This window comes from Plecotus auritus, assembly GCF_963455305.1.
Source record: "Plecotus auritus genome assembly, chromosome: 3".
Classification (NCBI taxonomy): Eukaryota; Metazoa; Chordata; class Mammalia; order Chiroptera; family Vespertilionidae; genus Plecotus; species Plecotus auritus.
This window is the reverse complement of record NC_137772.1, coordinates 153,148,941-153,170,361: the sequence shown is the minus strand read 5'-3', so window position 1 is coordinate 153,170,361 and position 21,421 is coordinate 153,148,941. Positions and strand designations below refer to the sequence as shown.

The following is a 21,421-nucleotide window of genomic DNA, read 5'->3' as shown; positions in this document are numbered from 1 at the left end:
TTCCAATCTTCCATTTATTTTGTGATTTCCTGCAAAACACTGAGAGAAAATCTCAGTGCAGTGCACCTTAAAAAGGATATTTTTCAGTTTATGAGGAAAATAAAGAGCATGTTCTGCATTAAATTCCCAGGTCAACAGGTAAGCATGGGGGAGGGGGGAAATAATTTTCATCAATATCACAAAAGAATGATTATTTACCCTGGCATAATTAGAAGGTTTCTCAGGCATGTTAATTATTCAGCAATTGGCATTTACTGTACAGAGGGCTTATTAATACACGATGACACATCATTTGGTACCAGAAATCACCTCGGGATAATATCCAGCTACATTTACTAGTTTAGTGAAGAGCCTGCACTCATTTGACTCAAGTCTCCCTGAGTTCTGCAAGCCAACAGGGGAACTTCACCCACCATTCACCAGGGCAGAGCTTCCCTCAAGGGGCGGGGCCAACCTTGTCTGCATTGCCAGTTGGATTGGCAGGTCATGGGGCGGGCCAGCGCGTGCGCACTGGCCGGTCTGCGGCCGGTGGACCATGGAGGCACCGAGGACCTTTGCACTGGACTGGTACGTCCAATGGCTCCCCCTGACGCCAGGGGCCGATTTGAAGCTGTGGGTCTGTGAGCTCTGGCTACTACTGCTGACTTCTGGCTTGAGCGCAGATTTATTGCCGCATGAAGAGGACGTAAAGTTTATCAATGAGTACGTGAACCTCCACAATGAACTCCGAGGCAAACTCAAGCCCTCAGGGGCTAACTTGCGCTTCATGGTGAGGCCCCGAGGCGGTTGCCTGAACCTCTGACAACCCTTGTCCTGACCATGCACCCCGGGCCTCGCAAAGTCTGGGCCGCTGCTTTGAGGGTTAAGGGTTGTGGGGAGCCGCACTTTCAGTTTAGGCTTAAAAATATATACATGTAAAGTTTATTCACTGAAGAAATAAAAACCACTGTCTTAACGCATTTATTACCAAGATTTTACATAGGGCTGGGACTAGGGTGATTAGAGGCACTCTTCTGAGGTGTAAAATTTGATGTTTCAATTCGAATAAATGATGGTTCAATGAATTTTATATTTTTTATTTTAAAATCTACAAAAATATTGATGAAGACTTTCAATTTAAACAACAGGATCCTTGTCTTCAATTAGGGGAGGCAAGTGAGTCACTCTTAGGATGATGCAATGAAAAGTTTTTATTTAAAATAGTGATTTTTTTTTTCATCAAGGATGTTTTTACATTAATTTTGTCTTTTAAAAATATTGCTTACCTTAATTACTGTGAGATGTGTTTTTTCCGGTATCCACCCAAGGGAGTGTCTCAGTCACCTTACCCTTTTTTCTGCAAAGGGCCAGTTGGATATTTATAACATCTTTCGTAGGCCCTACAAAATTATCAACTTAAAAATTAGCCTGCTATATTTAGTCAAACATTTAATTAACTCCTGATCTGTTGGCTAGACCTGCTTCTCTTTAGTGAGGCTTGTGATGTTAGCTGGTATTGATGTTGCTGCTCGAAACCGCTTTTCCAGGTTTGCCTCGGTCTGTCTGGAGCACAGTCGACTTTGCGATGCTAAGTTTTGAAAAAAACTGCTCCCAGCAGTAAGTTGTTCCAAACACAGATGCATATTTCAATGCATGTCTCCTCAGAGTGGGAAATTCATCATTGCTTACGTAAGGTGTATAGAACTCAAGCAGCGGGAGGTTGTTGTACTTAGCTTTCAGCTCATCATCGTTTTGTAGCTGAATGATTTCGTGTTGTAGGTTATCATGCACATCAGCGGGTTCCACATTGAACAGTGTAGCAAAGATATTCAGTTCCATTGGTTTTCTTTTCATGTCCGTGAATCTTTCATTAAATGGCCTCATAGTTTCCCACATTCACCAGCATATTCAAGTGTCATAGAAGGCTTTTGTCCTTCCAGAATAGGGAAATGCACCGTGTTACTCCTTTTGAGTTGCACTTTCCAAAAGCCTTAATTTAGCTTCAAATGATTTCACGTTTGAAAGCAGGGAGCTAAGAAGCTGGTTGGGGCCCTGCAGCTTGACGTTCAGCTCTGCGGGGTACTTGGTAATGTCCACCATGAATGCTAGGTCACACAGCCACCTGCTATCATTGAGTTCCCAGACAGGTTTTCCCTTCATCTCCATGAACTGCTTGACTTCATCCTGTAGTTCATAAAACCTCATGAGCATGTTCCTGCAACTCAGCCACCACACTTCACAGCAATAAACAAGATCATTGTACTCAGTCAAGATCATTCAGTAACTCCTTAACCTGGCAGCTATTAAACCCTCTGCTTTTGACAAAATTTACACATGACACTTCTATTGACATCACATTGTTGAGCCACAATGACTGTGCACAGAGATTTTCTTGGTATTTGGTGCAGTGGCATATAATTAAATCATTTGGATCAAGACTGAAATGATTCAGTTCTTGACAAATGCAATTAACCCTTTTTGTGAGCCAATCATGGCTGTAACTCTATTAGTAGTAAGGCTACTTTTCAAATATTAGCTCAAATTTTTTCATTGTTAAAACAAGTCTCTCAAGTTGCTCACCTCTTGTAGTGCCATGCATGGTTCCCAGTGACAGCAGTTCCTCTCATGTGTCAAACTCTGCATGAATGAAAATGGCCCAATGGGTAGTATTTGTTATGTCGTTGTCTTGTCACAAGCCAGAGACAAAAAATTGGAAATCCTTCAGTGTTTTTTCAATATCTTGTGCTGTCAGTAATCCCATCTGAGACAGTTCTCCGAGACAAACTAACACTCTGAAACAATTTTAATTTCTCTGGTGCTAACAGTTCTGTAGCAGCCCACATCCCCGCTTTCACAAACTCTCCCTCACATGAGGCTTCAGCTTCTTTGCGATTTGCTCCCTCACTATGTAACTCATCTGAATAATGTTGTCCCTGTCACAAGGAGGCTTAGTAAAAGCAGATTGTTGTGATTCTAAACTCCACTGAAGAATATTGATTTTATCCTGACACATTTGGCCTCTCAATTCATTGAGTATAGCATTTTTTGAGCTATAATGATGATCCAGGTTGGCTTTTTCATTATTGTTAACACATCGCCACAAACTGGGCACATAGTTCGTCTTTGACTTCAACAAAAAAAATAATAATTTGGTCCTAGCTGGTTTAGCTCAGTGGATAGAGTGTCAGCCCATGAACTGAAGGGTCCCGGGTTTGAATCCTGTCAAGGGGCACATACCTCGGTTGCAGGCTCAATCCCTGGCCCTCATCAGGGCATGTGTGGGAAGCAAACAATTGATGTGTCTCTCTGTGTATCTGTACCCCTCCCTTCTACTCTCTTAAAAAAAAAAAAAAAAAAAAAAAAAAAGGAAAAATATCCTCAGGTGAGGATTAACCAAAATAATCATTTGTCCATTTCTCTTTGAAAGATCGACACTGCACATCAAGTTTTCTCTTTTTTTTATAGTCACCATTTGTAAGATGTTACACCACTTAAGTTTTAATAACTATCCAGTGTGTCGCCATGCTGCAATTATTTTGCTTTGATCGCTGTTCTAATCCTGTGTCTTGGATTTGGAACATATCCAACGTTCGTATCATGGACTCTTGAAGTCTTTTTAGTGTATTGTGATTTCTTTAATGTTCATCTGAGATCAGTTTTTACGAGGATTGTTGATCATGGATGTGTGGATAAAGGTTGGATTGGATTTATCATCTGTGTCAAGAAAAAGTCAATAACATCGTTGTCAGTCATTGGAGGCAAAGTCATCAACGTCCCTAGGAATAATCTCATTGCATCTGGTCTCATCATCACTGGATTGCTATAATTTCACCACAGTGTGTTAACACTGTCCCAATGTGTACACTCTCAGCCAGCCTGGCACTGACTGTCCTCTGAGTCACCGCAATACAGGCATATGGGCCATGGACAACTGATGAGAAGCATACATGTCTGTCCTGTCATGTACTCAAAATATGTGTCCTATCTATCCCGTAATGGTCATTCCTTGCTTGTCCCTCAAAATCTACATTATTATTATGATTCACTTAATATAAATTTATGTTGCTATGAAAAATAAAAAGCTCCTAGATTTATTGAATTTCAAATCCCACCTGTGGTTGCCTTGACAGGGCCAGCCCAAAAGATTTCTCCGGCCTTATACAGCCTGCGGGCCAGAAGTTCCCCACCCCTGCCCTAATTCAATCCTTATTTTGCGTTCTTTTAAATGTTTCTTCTTGCTTCTTTCCCATTCCCTCCCCTTCCCCATTTCTATTTATCAACTCTTCCCTTGTTGCTCATGGTTATCATTAAAAATGACTAAAATGGCTTTGTCCAGTGAAGCGCTGTTGGACTTCATCTGGAGCATGGAAAGGTTGCAGGCTTGGTCCCTGGGAGAAAGTGGGCAGGGAAGCAGCAGATCAATGTGCTCTCACATCAATATTTCTCTCTCTCTCTCTCTCTCTCTCTCTCTCTCTCTCTCTCTCTCTCTCTCTCTCCCTCTCCCTCTCCCTCTCCCTCTCCCTCTCCCTCTCCCTCTCCCTCTCCCTCTCCCTCTCCCTTCTTCTCTCTCTAAAAGTCAATAAGAAAAAAAAAAGACTAAAATGTATTGAAATAACTAGTCTCTTATGAGGCAATTAGGAGCTTCCAATATATATTATAATGTATTTAAGGACTATCTCCCTAGACTTGAGTCTTTTCTTCCTTCTGGATTGGTTCCTTTGGAAAAATTAAAAAAAATGGCATAAGTAAAAACTGTAATATTTTTTAAATAAATCTTTATTGTTCAGATTATTACAGTTGTTCCTCTTTTTGCTCCCATAGCTCCCCTCCACCCCGTTTCCACCCCCCCCCTTCTGCCCTAACTCCCCGCCATTGTCGCCAACCATAGGTGTACAATTTTTGTCCAGTCTCTTCCCGCACCCCCCACACCCCTTTCCCCCTGAGAATTGTCAGTCCACTCCTTTTCTATGCCCCTGATTCTATTATATTCACCAGTTTATTCTGTTCATCAGATTTTTTTATTCACTTGATTTTTAGATTCACTTGTTGATAGATATGTATTTGTTGTTCATAATTTTTATCTTTACATTTTCTTCTTCTTCCTCTTCTTAAAGAATACCTTTCAGCATTTCATATAATACTGGTTTGGCAGTGATGAACTCCTTTAGCTTTTTCTTATCTGTGAAGCTCTTTATCTGACCTTCAATTCTGAATGATAGCTTTGCTGGGTAGTGTAATCTTGGTTGTAGGTTCTTGCTATTCATCACTTTGAATATTTCTTGCCACTACCATCTGGCCTGCATAGTTTCTGTTGAGAAATCAGCTGACAGTCGTATGGGTGCTCCCTTGTAGGTAACTAACTGTTTTTCTCTTGCTGCTTTTAATATTCTCTCTTTGTCTTTTGCTCTTGACATTTTAATTATGATGTGTCTTGGTGTGGTTCTTTTTGGATTCCTCTTGTTTGGGATTCTCTGTGCTTCCTGGCTTGTAGGGGAAGTTTTCTGTCATTATTTCTTCAAATAGGTTTTCAATATCTTGCTCTCTCTCTTCTTCTAGCACCCCATAATTCGGATGTTGGTACGCTTGAAGTTGTCCCAGAGGCTCCTTACACTATCTTCATATTTTTGGATTCTTTTTCCTTTTCTGGTTGAGTGTTTTTTCTTTTGCTTCTTTGTATTTCAAATCTTTGACTTGATTTTTGCAATCCTCTAGTCTGCTGTTGGATCTCTGTATATTATTCTTTAATTCAGCCAGTGTATGCATAATTTCTAGTTGTTCCTTTTTCATATCCTCGAGGGTCTCACTAAATTTATTGGCGGTTTCTAGAAAATTCTTAAGTAACCTTATAACCATGGTTTTGAACTCTATATCCAGTAGTTTGTTCCTCCATTTCTTTCATTTGTGACATGTTTCTTTGTCTCCGCATTTTGGCTGCTTCCCTGTGTTGACAGAGTGGCTTGTGTGCTAGGTGTCCTATAGGGCCCAGTGGCTCAGCCTCCCCAGTTACCCCAGGTGGACACTCTTGGTGCACCCCTTTTGTGGGCTGTGTGCACAGTCTTGTTGTAGTTAAGCCTTGATTGTTGTTGGTATCCCTGAGAGGAATTGACCTCCAGGCCAGTTGGCTATGAGGATCAGTTGTGTCTACGATGGGAGAACTTCTGTGCTGGAGACACCCTTTTAGGGCAGGACTTGCTTCAGTGGGGCTTTGGTACTCACTGAGTCTGCCCCCTGAGTGTGTCCCTTATGGATCTGAGGAGTTGTAATCTGGATGGTCCCACTCTGACCCCTGGGAATACTGGCTCTTGGATCTCCAAGGAGGTGAAAATTTAGCTCTGCCTGAGGCCACCCAGCAGGAGCTATGGAGAGATCTGCAGATTCCTCTTCTTTGTTTGGGGTTTGGAGGTGCCCAGATGAGGCTCAGCTGTGAAGCAATGCAAGCTGCTGTGGGGCCTTGGGCCTTCTTTTGGATGTTCTGCGTCTCTCTGACCCAACTGCAGTTTGTTAGGTAATTTTAGATTGCAAAGGGCCAGTCCATTCATATGCAAAAGCCTCTGCACACAGCTTGGGTGGGGCAGGGTCTCAGGGATCAACAGGGCGGAGCAAAAAGCAATGGCTGATCCTCATCCCTGCCCTAAGAGGTCCCTGGGTCTCAGTGTCCTGTGGTAATTGCTGCAAGCACTTCTGAGAGAAAGCCGCCCTCGAGTTCTGCCCAATGCCAGACAGTCCAGTTTTTCCCCATATGAGTCTGGGTCCCCAGAGTCTTGCCCGGAACTGGAGTTCAGAGCAGTCAGGAGCTTGTGTCTCCCTCCTGGTTGAGAAAGACAATCCCGTTCTCAGTTGCCAGCCCTCTCCGCACGCGCGCCTCCATACCTCTGCACTTTCCTTCCACAGCTCCTCTGGGTCTCAGTGTGTTTTTCTCTTTCCTTCTAGTTGTAGAATTTACACTCAGCCAGCCTTCCTGTGGTTCTGGATGATGTTCATTTTGTCTTTTAGTTGTAGTTTTGAAGTTATTGTGTGAGGCATAAGTTTACCTATGCCGCCATCTTGGTTTCTCTCCAAGGATGTAATATTTTTAATTTATATGACACATAACAATTGCTAGTCTAAATGGTTGTACCAAATTAAACAAATACCAGCAGTGTATAAATGTTCTGCTTTTACCACATCCGCATTGGCTTGGGCATTGTCAGTCACTTGCTAAACTGATAAATTATACAATGGTACTTCATCTTAATGTTAATTTTTAAATGCTAATTTGAGTGATCATATTTTAGGGATTTTTTTGTTCATTTTCTTTACCTTTTGTATTTTCAGTGTTTCCTCTCCTATTTATATATTTTTATAGAAAACATTAGGATTTAATCTGTTGCTGAAGATAATTATTTCCAAGCCAATTTTTATGTTTTGAATTTAATCATAGAATTTGGGGATATTTGAGAGTTTTAGCTATGTAACCCCATTTATGATTAATTTTTTATTATATATATATGTATGTATATATATATATATATATATATATATATATATATATATATATATATATTATTGATTTCAGAAAGGAAGGGAAAGGGAGAGATAGAAACATCAATAATGAGAGAGAATCATTGGTCAACTGCCTCCTGCACGCGCCCCACTGGGGATTAAGCCCACAATCTGGGCATGTGCCCTTGACTGGAGTCAAACCTGGGACCCTTTAGTCCATAGGCTGACGCTCTATCCACTGAGCCAAACCAGCTAGGGCATCTTTATTGTTTTTTGTTGTTACTGTTTTTTACTTCAGAGAGAGAGAGAGTTATAGAAACATCATTGATGAAAGAGAATCATTGACTGGCTGCCTCCTTCATGCTCCCCACTGGGGATCAAGCCCACAACCCAGGCATGTGCCCTGACTGGGAATTGAACCATGATAGCCTGGTTCATAGGTGGATGCTCAACCACTGAGCCATGCCAGCTGGGCTAATTATGTTTTTTTACAAGTGAGAAGATTAGCCTTCCTTCTCATAATTAATAAACACATAATACAATTTTTATAGGGTATGTATTTCTAATCTCTAAATATTAATTTAAAACATAAAGAAAAGTATAAAATAATGTAGCAGGCACTTGTGTATCAGCAATACATATCTTAATATATGATTATTTTAATAGTAATATTGTAGTGGATACAGTTTAAAGTCCCAACCTAAATTTTCACTCTTCTCCTCTTTCTAAAAGTTGGTGTGTATTTTCCCATAGATTTTGCTAGGATGGAAATATTAACTGTAAGTAGAATAGTTTATTGTAATAATATGGTCTCCTTAGAACTTTTCCTTCAGAGGTTTGAAAATCACATTTATTATTTTTTAATAAATCTTTATTGTTCAGATTATTACAGTTGTTCCTCTTTTTTTCCCCCATAGCTCCCCTCCACCCAGTTCCCACCCCACTCCATGCCCTTACCCCCCCCTCCACTGTCCTTGTCCATAGGTGTAAGATTTTTGTCCAATCTCTTCCCGCACCCTCCACACCCCCGTCCCCCAGAGAGTTGTCAGTCCATTCCCTTTCTATACCCCTGGTTCTATTATATTCACCAGTTTATTCTGTTCATCAGATTTTTTATTCACTTGATTTTTAGATTCACTTGTTGATAGATATGTATTTGTTGTCACTTTGCTCTTCATAATTTTTATCTTTACCTTTTTCTTCTTAAAGAATAACCTTCAGAATTTCATATAATACTGGTTTTGTGGTGATGAACTCCTTTATCTTTTTCTTATATGTGAAGCTCTTTATCTAACCTTCAATTCTAGTTGATAGTTTTGCTGGGTAGAGTAATCTTGGTTGTAGGTTCTTGCTATTCATCACTTTGAATATTTCTTGCCACTCCCTTCTGACCTGCATAGTTTCTGTTGAGAAATCAGCTGACAGTCATATGGGTACTCCCTTTTAGGTAACTAACTGTTTTTCTCTTGCTGCTTTTAATATTCTCTCTGTCTTTTGCCCTTGGCATTTTAATTATGTGTCTTGGTGTGGTCCTTTTTGTTTTCCTCTTGTTTGGGATTCTCTGCACTTCCTGGACTTGTAAGTCTATTTTTTTCACCAGGTAGGGGAAGTTTTCTGTCATTATTTCTTCAAATAGGTTTTTAATATCTTGCGCTCTCTCTTCTTCTGGCACCCCCATAATTCAGATGTTGCTACGCTTGAAGTTGTCCCAGAGACTCCTTACACTATCTTCATATTTTTGGATTCTTTTTGCTTTTTGCTTTTCTGGTTGGGTGTTTTTTGCTTCTTCATATTTCAAATCTTTGACTTGTATCTTGCGATCCTCTGGTCTGCTGTTGGATCTCTGTATATTATTCTTTATTTCAGTCAGTGTATGCTTAATTTCTGATTGGTTCTTTTTCATACCCTTGAAGGTCTCACTAAATTTCTCAGAGGTTTCTAGAAGATTCTTGAGTAACCTTATAACCGTGGTTTTGAACTTTATATCCAGTAGTTTCCTTTCCTCCATTTCTTTCATTTGTGACATGTTTCTTTGTCTCCGCATTTTGGCTGCTTCCCTATGTTTGTTTCTATGTACTGGGTAGCTGCTAAGTCTCCTTGAGTTGAGAGAGTGGCCTTGTGTGGTTGGTGTCCTATAGGGACCAGTGGCTCAGCTCCCCAGTCACCTGAGGTGGACACCCTTGGTACACCCCTTTGTGGGCTGTTTGCACAGTCTTGTAGTTAAACCTTGATTGCTGTTGGTATCACTGGGAGGAATTGACCTCCAGGCCAATTGGCTGGGATGACCAGCTATGTCTACACTGGAAGATCTGTTGTGCAGGAGACACCCATATGGAGCAGGACTTGCTTCAGTGGGGCTTTGGTGCTCACTGAGTCTACCCTTTGAGTGTGTATCTTATGGATGTGAAGAGTTGTAATCCAGTATGGTCTCATTCTGACCACTGGGTACACTGGCTCTTGGATCTCCAAGGAGGTGCAAGGTCAGCCACTGTCTGGGGCCACCCAGCAGGAGCTACAGAGATATCTGCAGATTACTCCTCTTTGTATGGGGTTTGGAAGTGCCCAGAGGAGGCCCAGCTGTGAAGCAAGGCTAGAAGTGCCTTGGGCCTTCTTTTGGAAGCTTTGAGGCTCTCTGACCCAGCTGCAGTTTGACAAGTTTTAGGTGAAAGGACAGGTCATTCATATGCAAAAGCCAATGTGCACAGCTTGGGTGGGGCTGTAAATTGGGTGGGGCAGGGTCTCTGGGAATCACCAGGGCAGAGCAAACAGCAATGGCTGCCAGTCAGCCCTGAACCGGAGAAGTCCCTGGTTCTCCATGTCCCTTTCCCCCATGCAGGAACAATGATCACTGTGAGCCCCTCTAAGATAAAGCCGCCCTCGCGTTCCTGTCCTGATGCCACACAGCCCAGTTTCTCCCCGTATGTGCCTGGGTCCCCCACAGTCTCCCCTGGAACTGGAGTTCAGAGCAAGCAGGAGCTTGTATCTCCCTCCCGATTAAAAGAGCAGCACATCCAGGTGCCAGCACTTTCCGCGCCTCCACACCTCCTACCAGTCTCAATGCGCCTTCTTCACCTCTCTAGTTGTGGAACTTCCACTCAGCCAGCCTTCCCGCGGTTCAGGGTGGTAGTTGTTCTGCTGTTTAGTTGTGGTATTGATGTGGTTGTGAGAGGCAGCAAGTACAGGCATTTACTTATGCCAACATCTTGGTTCTCCTCCTCAATTCTCTCTCTCTTTTTTTTATTGGTCGTTCTTAACATTTTAAAATATATATAAGTTTACAAAGTCCAAAATTAACATCTATAACTTCCTTCCAAATATTAAAAAGATCTTAAAACACAAATTCTAAATCCCTTGCCTGGGTCCATGATGTTGTTGTCATCTAGTATTTGACTTTTACCTTGTCATTAAACTAAAAAATTTAGTTCTTTTATTGTAAAATACTCATAACATAAAATTTAACATTTTAACCATCTTTTATTGTACAGTTCTGTGGCATTAAGTTCATTCACATTGTTGTGCAACCATCACCAGCATTCATCTTCCCCAATTGAAACTCTGTACCCATTAAGCCATTTCCTACTTCCCCCAGTTTATGGCTACAGCCATTCTGCTTTCTGTCTCTATGAATTTGACTATGCAAAGAAATCATACAGTATTTCTCATTGTGACTGGCTTATTTCACTTAGCATATTTTCAAGGTTCATTCATGTTGTAGCATGTGTCAGAATTTCCATCTTTTTAAGGCTAAATATTTTACTTTGTATATTTATACCACAGTTTGTTTATCCATTCATCTGTCAATGTACATTTCGGTTGTTTTCACCATTGGCTATTGTCAATAATGCTATGAAAATGGGTGTGTGTACAAATATGTGTTCAATTCCCTGCTTTCACCTCTATTGGCAATACCCAGAACTGGGATTGCTAGAACATATGGAAATTCTGTGTATCTTTTTAAAATGTGTTTTTATTGGTTTTAGAGAGAGAGAAATGGAGTGGGAGAGAGAAACATCCATCAGCTGCCTCAAAAACACCCCCTACTGGAGATTGAGCTCAAAACCTAAGCATGTGTCCCAACTAAGAATTGAACTGGCTACCTCTCAGTGCACGGGATGACACTTAACCAAATGAGCCATACCAACCAGGGCTCTGTGTTTAATTTTTTTGAAGAACTGCCATTCTGTTTCCCATAGTGGCTGCACCATTTCACATTCCCACCAACAATACACAAGGGTTGTAATTTCTCCACATTCTTGCCAACACTTGTTAGTTTCTGAGTTTTATATATGTACTAGAGGCCCAGCACTCGAAATTCATGCTTGGGGGGTGGGAAGGGGATCCCTCAGCCCAGCCTGCACCCTCTCCATTCCAGGATCCCTCAGGGATGTCCACAGGGATAGGGCCTAAACCGGCCATCAGACATCCCTCTTGCAATCTGGGACCACTGGCTGCTAACTGCTCACCTGCCTGCCTGCCTGATCGCCCCTAACCACTCTGCCTGCCTGCCTGGCTGCCCCTAACTTCCCTCCCCTGCCGGCCTGGTCACCCCTAACCACCTCTGCCTCAGCCCCCGCCATCGTGGCTTTGTCCGGAAGGACGTCCAGAAGGACGTCCAGAAGGATGTCTGGTCTGATTAGCATATTACCCTTTTATTAGTATAGATATCCATTTTAATAGGCATCATTATGTTTTGATTTGCATTTCCCTAATGTGTAGTTATGTTGAACTTGTTAGACATTTGTACCTCTTCTTTGGAGAAATGTCCATTCAAGTCCTTTGTTCAATTTTTGATCAGGCTTATTGTTGTTAGTTGAGTTGAAGAAATTCTTTATATATTCTGGGTAGTAATCCCTTATCAAATATAAGATTTGTAAATGTTCCTCTCATTGCATATGTTTCCTTTTCATTGTGTTGGTAGTATCCTTTGATTCACAAAAGTTTTTAAATCTGATAAAGTCTAATTTATCTGTTTTTTATCTTGTTGCCTGTGCTTTTCAGGACATATCCAAGAAATAATTGCCATACCTAATGAAGCTTTTCCCCTTTTGTTACTGGAGAGCTGGCTGAGTCAGAGAGGGCTCGGCTCCAGTCAGCTTGAGAGAAAGAATTCAGATGAGTAACAGAAAGTGTAATTGAAGCAAAGCCCTAATAGTATGGCAGTTCCTCAATAATTAAAAATAGAGCTGCCATATGATCCAGCAATTCCACTTCTGGGTATATATATACAAAGGAAATGAAAACAGGATTTCAAAGAGAATACTGTACTGCCATGTTCACTTAAGTATTATTTACAATAGTCAAGATAGGGAAACAATCTAAGTTGTCCATCATTGGGTGAATGGATAAAGATGTTGTGTATATATACAATAGAATAATAGTCATCCATGATAAAGAAGGAAATCCTGCCATTTACAACTTGGTTGTACCTTGAGGTCATTATGCTAAGTGAAATAAGCCCAACAAAAATAATAAGTGCATTGGTATCACTTATATGTGGAATCTAAAAAAAAAAAAAAAGTGACTCAGAGAGAGAAAAGAAAGTAGTTTCCAGGGGCTGAGGGTGGGGAAATAGGAAGAGGTTGGTAAAAGGGTAGTGACTATAGTTGATAACACTGTATTATATAATTGAAAAAACATTGAGCCTGTTTTTAACTGTAATTTTATTCAAGGTTGAGCAAAGGAATTTGTAAATATCATAACTTATTTTACACACTGTCATGGGAAGGAATAAAGTAAAATATTTCCAAACTTGGAGTTGAAAGTTAGACTTTCTGGGTTAAATTCAGACTCCATAATTTATTGGTTATATGTGACTGCAGGTAAAATACTTGTCTGTGTTTTAGTTACTTCCTTTGTGAAACAAAAAATAATAATAATGCATACCTCATAGGATATTCTGAACACTAAGTTAAAGAGAGCATAAAAAATAATAGTGACACCCTAGCTGGTTGGGCTCAGTGGATAGAGCGTCTACCTGTGGACTGACGGGTCCCAGGTTCAATTCTGGTCAAGGGCACATGCCCAGGTTGTGGGCTCGATCCCCAGTAGGGGGTGTGCAGGAGGCAGCCGATCAATGATTCTCTCTCATCATTGATGTTTCTCTCTCTCCCTTTCCCTTCCTTTCTGAAATCAATAAAAATATATTTTCAAGAACAAACAGTAATGCTTGGTACATAGTAAGCATATGATGTATGAACAATATACAAAATAAGGCAGTAAAAAGATAATCATGGAAAATTGTTTGCAAATGAGAAACAACAATCTAAAAGATTATTAATAGTGGAATAGTAACATTTATTATGTGCTATTCATACTATAGAATACTATGGAGAGATTGCAAAAGTTAGGTAGATCTAGTTGTGTTAATATGGAACAATCTCTCTAGGTGAAAACTGCAAATCACAGGCCAATAATATTATGTATGGAATTATTACAATAATGCAAGGGAAAAAATCCACAAAATATTCATTTAAAATACCCACTTGTATCTTATATATGAATGTGTGTGTGTGTGTGTGTGTGTGTGTGTGTGTGTAGAGAAATGTATACAAATTGAAATGTATACAAAGCAATTTTTTAAACAATAATGAGCTTTGGGGAGAAAAGTAGTTGGGGGTAATCTAAAAGCATGATTTGTTTATTTTTTATGATATATTTTATATTATATATATGTATAATCTATGAAATTAACTGAGAAAACCCTAAAAAATGTTAGTTTTCAGAAATGCTTACTTCCAGATACACTGAAACATATGTACTTAGCATTTTGGTTTGACAACTATTTGTTGATTTTTCTTTGTGTATTGTGTTTGTTCTTATCCTTAACAATGAACTTAATGAGGCTCTAAATAATAACAAAAGTACATATTTTTTGATATTTCTAGATAGAAATATCTAGAAATATGGGACCAGCATCTTGTGAAATTTTCTCACATTTCTGGAAATATCATAAGACTTTATTTCCTCAAAACACAATATTTTGCATAAAATTAGTGCTCAATAAATAGTTCTTAAATGAATATTTTATATTATTGTATTACTATGAATAAAAGTTATGAGATAAAAAATATATATTCTGAAAAAATAAAAATATATGTTCTGAAGAGACTACATATGAGTATTATACAGTTCTGAACAGACTCTGTGTAAGAGTATCATAATCGTTTGCATCATCTAACAATCTGACTTTTTAATTACTAATAGATACTGTACATAGTCCTTTGTACCAGAAAATAGTTGTTTCATTTATGATTATCTAAAAAAAGTTCCCTATAGAAATTCCACAAATAAAACCTATAAGCATAAAGTTAGGATTGTTTTCCTTAAATCTTACTATGAGAACTCAAGGAATATAAATTAGAGCACACACACACACACACACAAAAAAAAAAAAAAAAAAAAAAACTCATTATTTTGTTTTCTTTGCTTTTTGCATTTTTTTTTCAGACTTGGGATGTAGCTTTGTCACGAACTGCTAGAGCATGGGGGAAAAAATGTGTGTATGAGCGTAATACTCATTTAGAAGAAATAAAAATGGCCCATCCTAAATTTAATGGTATTGGTGAAAATATGTGGGTCGGCCGTGAAAATGAATTTACTGCAAGTATTGCTATCAGAAGTTGGTATGCAGAGAAGGAAAGGTACCATTTTGGAAATGGCACTTGCTTTGGTGACTGTTCTAAATATATGCAGGTATCTAATTTTTATATTATTAATTCAATAGACTCCTTAATTGCATTACTATCAAGTTTTTATTGATTGTTTCAATTTTATAAATAAATACAAATGGTAAATTATTAATTCTAATAGAATCAAAGTTCTTATCAGTCCTAGATTTTCAAAATGTCTGTAATTGTCTCTATTATGTGAACCATACAATTAAAACATTATTTTAAATATAGGAAATCTAACGTCCATACCCAAATATGAAAGGTACTTTTCTAAAAATAATGTACACTGGAAAAGGAAGTAAGAAACCAGAAAATAAAAACTATTTATAAATTATTGACTATAAACATAAGTGAAAGACTATTTTTTGCACAGATGTATATATTCTACTATATAACTAATTGGTTAAAACTTTTTAAATGCAAATTAATAGTATTATTTTTTTCTACCTCATGTCTAATAATCTACCTTACACTTTATACCCCCAAAATACTGAACTACTTATTCCCTATACATATATTTATTATTTCATATATCACATTGTTTAATAATCATCTATACGTGATACTACACTAAGGGCAGGGATCTTCTCATCTGTTTTTTCTCAACACAACAACGTGACATTATTTAGGTCTTCAATAAATATTTGTATCCGGGATCAATAATTTATTAAATGAACTTCCAAGCTCATTTAAAATACGATTTTTTTTTTTTGCCCTAACTAGTTTTTCTCAGTTGTTAGAATGTTGGTCCGAGGACAGAAGGGTTGAGAGTTTGATTCCAAGCAAGGCCACATACCTCGGTTGCAGGCTTTATGCCCGGCCCCAGTAGGGGCATGTGGGAGAGGCAACCAATTGATGTGTCTCTTTCAAATTTATGTTTCTCCCTATCTGTCTCTTCCCCTCCTGTCTACTCTCTCTCTGAAAAACCAATGGAAAAATATCCTCAGGTGAGGATTAACAAAAATAAATAAAATAAAAATAATTATTTTTCTATCAATAAACTGATGTCATGTTTTATGTACAACTTAAAATCTTGGAATGTTTTTCATGTTGAACTAATGTCTTTCTCATTAATCAAATGAATCTTTCAAAAAATGTTTGATCTGTTTATTCTTCTTCTAGAAAGTTATAATGGTTCGCCATTATCTAATTTGTATCAAAGCTAGTCTTAATATAACTTCATATTTTCAGTAAACTAACAAATTCTACTCCCTGACCTACTCTATATTTTGTACTTCTTAATTCTAGTATCTTAGTCATTTCGGTTTCCTGCATTTAACCTGAGTAACTCTAATTTAACTGTTGCAGTCATTCCATTCTCCATTCTTTTTATGCATCACTTTATTTCTTTACTAATCATGCTTTTAAAACCACTAAGGTTTGGGATAAAAAGAAAAAACAAAAATGGTTCCCCTCCCTCCCACAGAGGTTAACAAAACAAAACAAGTACTTTTTTGTCACTTAAAAGTATTAGAAATATTAAAGCCATACAGAGAATTTCTAGAATATCTTGAACTATTCTCCTATTTTTATTCCAATTTAATACCAGCTTTTCCTTTTATAAGAACAAGCTCCTTTATTCATTTTTTAAATGAAAGGCCCAAACTCTTTTTATAATGGAATTTCTTCAACAAAAGAAAAATGGCAATAGCATTCAGTTACTCTCTACTCTCTTATCGCTTTTTTCCCCCTTCTCTAATCTTAGGGTCTCTCTTTTCCTCCCTTCTATTTACAACTTTTATTCTTTCAAAATATTTCTCCTCTCTATTCCTCTTTCTCTCTTCCAATAACCTAGAACTCAGGTTCAATAAGAGGATGAAAATTGATTCAGCAGGTGGGCCTTTCTTGGGCTTGAAAGCATTATTCTGGATCAGTGGTTCTCAAACTTTTTATCCTAAGAATACTTATTGATAGAACCTATTAAAGTATTTCTCTACCTATAGTGTTGCAAATGCTGCCCTAAAACCATACTAATTCATAGTTCATATTTGTTAATTATTTAGTTAAAGGTTCTATGGGTATTGAATATATTATTGTTTATAATATGGCAGAATAATTGTTTAGAATTAAATTTCATGTTTTCCTTGAAATTTTAATTTTAGCTTGTTTGGGACAAGTCTTACAAAGTTGGTTGTGCTGTTACTCCATGTTCAAGAATTGGACGTATTAAATTTGCAGCAATTTTCATATGCAACTATGCACCAGGGTAAGTTACTTCAAATTTAAAAAAGAATATAAAAATAAATAAATTGAGAATTTTTCAACTTAAGTTTGCCTAACTTCCAATATTTATAATAATAAAAGTGTAATATGCTAATTACACCAGACGTCCTTCCAGATGAAGCCAGGGCTGCAAGGGAAGCCCAGGTCCTGGGTGCCTGCTGGTGGCTGGAGGGAAACAGTGCCATCAGCTGGGGGAAGAAAGGCCTACTCTTGCATGAATTTCATGCATTGGGCCTCTAGTATTCTCATAAATGTCTTTGTGAACTATAAAAAATAAATGTAAGATGTTAAAGAATTTATATTAAAACTAGAAGCCCAGTGCATGAAATTCCTGCATGGGGGGGGGGGGCGGGCGCACAGGGAGGGGGTTCCTCAGCCCGGCCTGCACCCTCTCTTATCTGGGACCCCTCGGGGGATGTCCGACTGCTGGTTTAGGGATCGGGCCTAAACTGGCAGTCGGATATCCCTCTCACAATCCGCTGGCCTGCCTGATTGCCCCTAACCCCTCTGTCTGCCTGCCTGATCACCCCTAACCCCTCTGCCTGCCTGCCTGCTCGCCCCTAACTGCCTCTGCCTGCCTGCGGCCTGATCGCCCCTACCTTGCCCCCCTGCAGACCTGATCGCCCTTAACCGCCTATGCCTCAGCCCCCAGCCTAAGCCGCAGTCTGGCCTCCCTCTGCCGGAGGTGACCTGACCGATCAGGGAAAGGTGCCGCCCCCATCACCCAGCTGCTGCTATCACTGGAGGCCACCATGGCTGCCTGAGCCTCGGGCCGGCCTGGGCAGCGGCAGCCACCATCCACGGCTTGCCTGAGCCTCAGGCAGCTGCTGCCGCTTTTTCCAGAAGGACATCCAGATGGTCATCCGGAAGATGTCTGCCCTAATTAGCATATTATCCTTTTATTAGTATAGATTAGTATAGATATTTTGAATTCCATAATGAATCAATAAGTCATAATTTGGGCATATTACTTTTATGTATAGACTAGCCAAGTATAGATTCCTAAATAAATTTTAACTTGAGTATTATTTCACAATATCTAGCCTAATTAGCATGGGATTTGAATTATTTTCCAAAATAGTTAACTCCCATATTATAATAAAAGCCAAAAGAAAATAAGGTTACATGCGTTGAAATGTATGCTGTATGAATTATTTCAGGAATACATAAGATTTGTAACATGAAGGACACTTTTAATTTACTATTCTTTGAAGGTTGCATTATTAATTGGGGCTGATCTCATACACATAAGGAATTGTAATATCTCAGAGATGGAAGAGTACTTCAAACGTATTTTCGTCAGGCTATCCATATGAAACTTTAATTTTTTCTTACCATTTTCTTACCATGTAATTATTTACCCTGTACCAGAAAACCTTCCTATGTTGGGAAATAACTACCTTAAAAAATAGCCTCCATCTCTGGAGAGCTCTGTTGGAAAGTCTCAAGCTTTCTTACAAGTCAATGTGATGCTATAAGTAATATTGTTAAAGTGACCAACTAAGTGACAAAATATCCCAATCAACATGTCAAATCGATTACATTCTAGGATTGAAAAGGAATGCCTGTCAAATAAAATGCTTCTGGGACTAGAACAAAAAGAAAAACAAAACATATTAAATACTGTTTACTGATTGTCTTCCCTTAGATAGGGAAAACAACAGAACGGTGATGTAAAAATTAGACTGAGAAAGCCCCTTCCTGATGGAAATCTTTGCTGACTTTAAACGCAGGCACGCAAAACAAGTGCAGGATGTTGAGTCACTACAAAACTTTTTAGGTTTCTTTTCATTTTTACAGACCAGAAGCATTGAGATGAAACATATTACATGGAGAAACTTTTAAAAGTTGACTACTGATTGGTATTGAAAATTCAAACCAAGAACTGGGCACTGGTGGCGGGAGGGAAGAGTTTCTCGGAAGCACAAGTCCTTATTTATGCACTAAGCAACCAGGTACAAGGCTCTGCCCTATCTATTAACAAGACCAGAGAAGTCTGGCCATATTTAGCCTCTAGTCTTGGAAGGGAAACAAAAAATAAATAAGTGAACACATAAAAATATTATATAGTAAAATATGCCAGACAAAATAAAACAAGATAAATAAATAGGGAATAACTAGTATAGAATGCAGACAGCGTAGTTGCAAACGGAGGTGGCATTTGAGCTGAAAGCCAAATGAGAAGAAGATGGCTAAAGAGTATTTCTGGTAGAAGTAAGAACATGTATAAAACCTCTGAGCTTGGAATGAGTTAGCATATTTGAGAAATAAATGGAGGAGCTGTGGTAGAAAGTTAGATGATAGATACATCAAATAGAATACCATAGTCCATGTTAAGGATTTTAGAATTTATTCTAAATAGTGACAAAGCCACTGGAAAGATTTAAGCAAGTGAGTGGCATGCTCTCATCTATGTTTTAAAAAGAACACTTAAAAAAAAAAGATTAGGGCATGTATGAGAGTAGGTGGGGGGGGCAATAGGGGAATATGGACACATGTAATACCTTAATCAAAAAGAAAAAAAAAAGATTACTCTTGCTGTTGTGTCAAGAAATGGAGTATAAGGAAACAAGGGTACAAAGAGGAAGCAAGCCCTGGTCCGGCAGCTCACTTAGTTAGAGCATGGTCCCAATACATCAAGGTTGCAAGTTCAATCTCTAGTCAGGTTACATATAAAAAGCAACCAATTAATGCATAAATAAGTGGAGCAATAAATCTATCTCTCTCTCTCTCCTACTCTCTCTAAAATCAATTTTTAAAAAAGAGGAAGCAATACCTGGAGATTATTTATAAATAGAGGCCTGGTGAATGAAATTCGAGCATGGGAGGGGCTGTCCCTCAGCCCAGCCTGCACCATCTCCAATCTGGGACCCCTCGAGGGATGTCCAACTGCCTGTTTAGGCCCGATCCTGGACTAAACAATGCAGGACTGCTGGCTCCCAACCACTCGCCTCCTGCCTGATTGCCCCTAACCGCTTCTGCCTGCCAGCCTGATCACCTCCTAACCACTCCCCTTCCAGCCTGATTAAAGCCTAACTGCTCCCCTGCTGGCCTGATTGCCCCTAACTGCCTTGCCCTGCTGAACTGGTCACCCCTAACTGTCCTCCCCTGCCAGCCCCGTCACCCCCAACTGCCCTCCCCTGCTGGCCTAGTCCCCCCCTACTGCCCTCCTCTGTAGGCCTGGTCTTCCCCAACTGCCCTCCCCTGCAGGCCTGGTAGCCCCCAACTGTCCTCCCTTGCAGGCCTGGTAGCCCCCAACTGCCCTCCCTTGCAGGCCTGATTGCCCCCAACTGCCCTCCCCTGCTGGCCTGATTGCCCACAACTGCCCTCCCCTGCTGGCCATCTTGTGTCCTCATGGGGCGGCCATCTTTGACCATATGGGGGTGGCCATCTTGTGTGTTGGAGTGATGGTCAATTTGCATATTGCCTCTTTATTAGATAGGATAGGCAACAGACAGTGGTATCTTCAATTAGGGTTTTAGCATATGGCTTGGTTTTCCCTTATTGAATAATAAATTACCACAAGTGTAAATTACCCATTTATTATCAAACAGTTCTGTAGGCTATAATCCCAGGGACAGTGTGGCTGGATTCCTTGCTAAGGGTGTCAAAGGCCAAATTCAGGGTGTTGACTGAGTTCTTATCCAGAGGCTCTGTGTGAGAAGCTCCTGAAAGAATGAAAAATTTTCAGGATAATATTCTGAAAGCTTTCATTTTTGAATTTAATAAATTGATTTTAAAATTTTAAAAAAAAAGATGAGAAACCAAAACAGTGCAGATAAGAATACTTAGAAGCCAAATTAAATATATAAATATTGTTTCAGTTCACTTTTTCTGATTTGCTTATAACCTATCTTAACTTTATATGGGTATCTTTATGATTAGAAACATTTTATGTTATTATTTCTGTTCCATTTATTCTCTGTTCTTTAGGAACACCAATTTATAGACATATCGCCTACATATTTGCTTTCTGTTTTCATATATATTTTTATTTCTATCCTCCATCTTTGTGTTCTGCAGATGACACTGGACCTTTTATGTAATTAAACATATGTTTGTAGCAG

The 21,421-nt window shown here is 39.2% G+C and overlaps 1 protein-coding gene across 1 annotated transcript in view; it reads left to right on the top strand.

Moving 5' to 3' along the window:
• Positions 1 to 535: 535 nt before the first annotated feature.
• Positions 536 to 21,421, top strand: part of GLIPR1L2 (GLIPR1 like 2) — a gene marked incomplete at both ends in the record, with an annotated part of 41,203 nt that continues 20,317 nt past the window's right edge. Inside the window, 3 exons of the mRNA XM_080660195.1 lie at positions 536 to 769; positions 14,908 to 15,153; positions 17,234 to 17,337. Coding sequence (XP_080516321.1) covers positions 536 to 769; positions 14,908 to 15,153; positions 17,234 to 17,337 — 584 coding nt within the window. The remainder of the gene's footprint in view (positions 770 to 14,907; positions 15,154 to 17,233; positions 17,338 to 21,421) is intronic.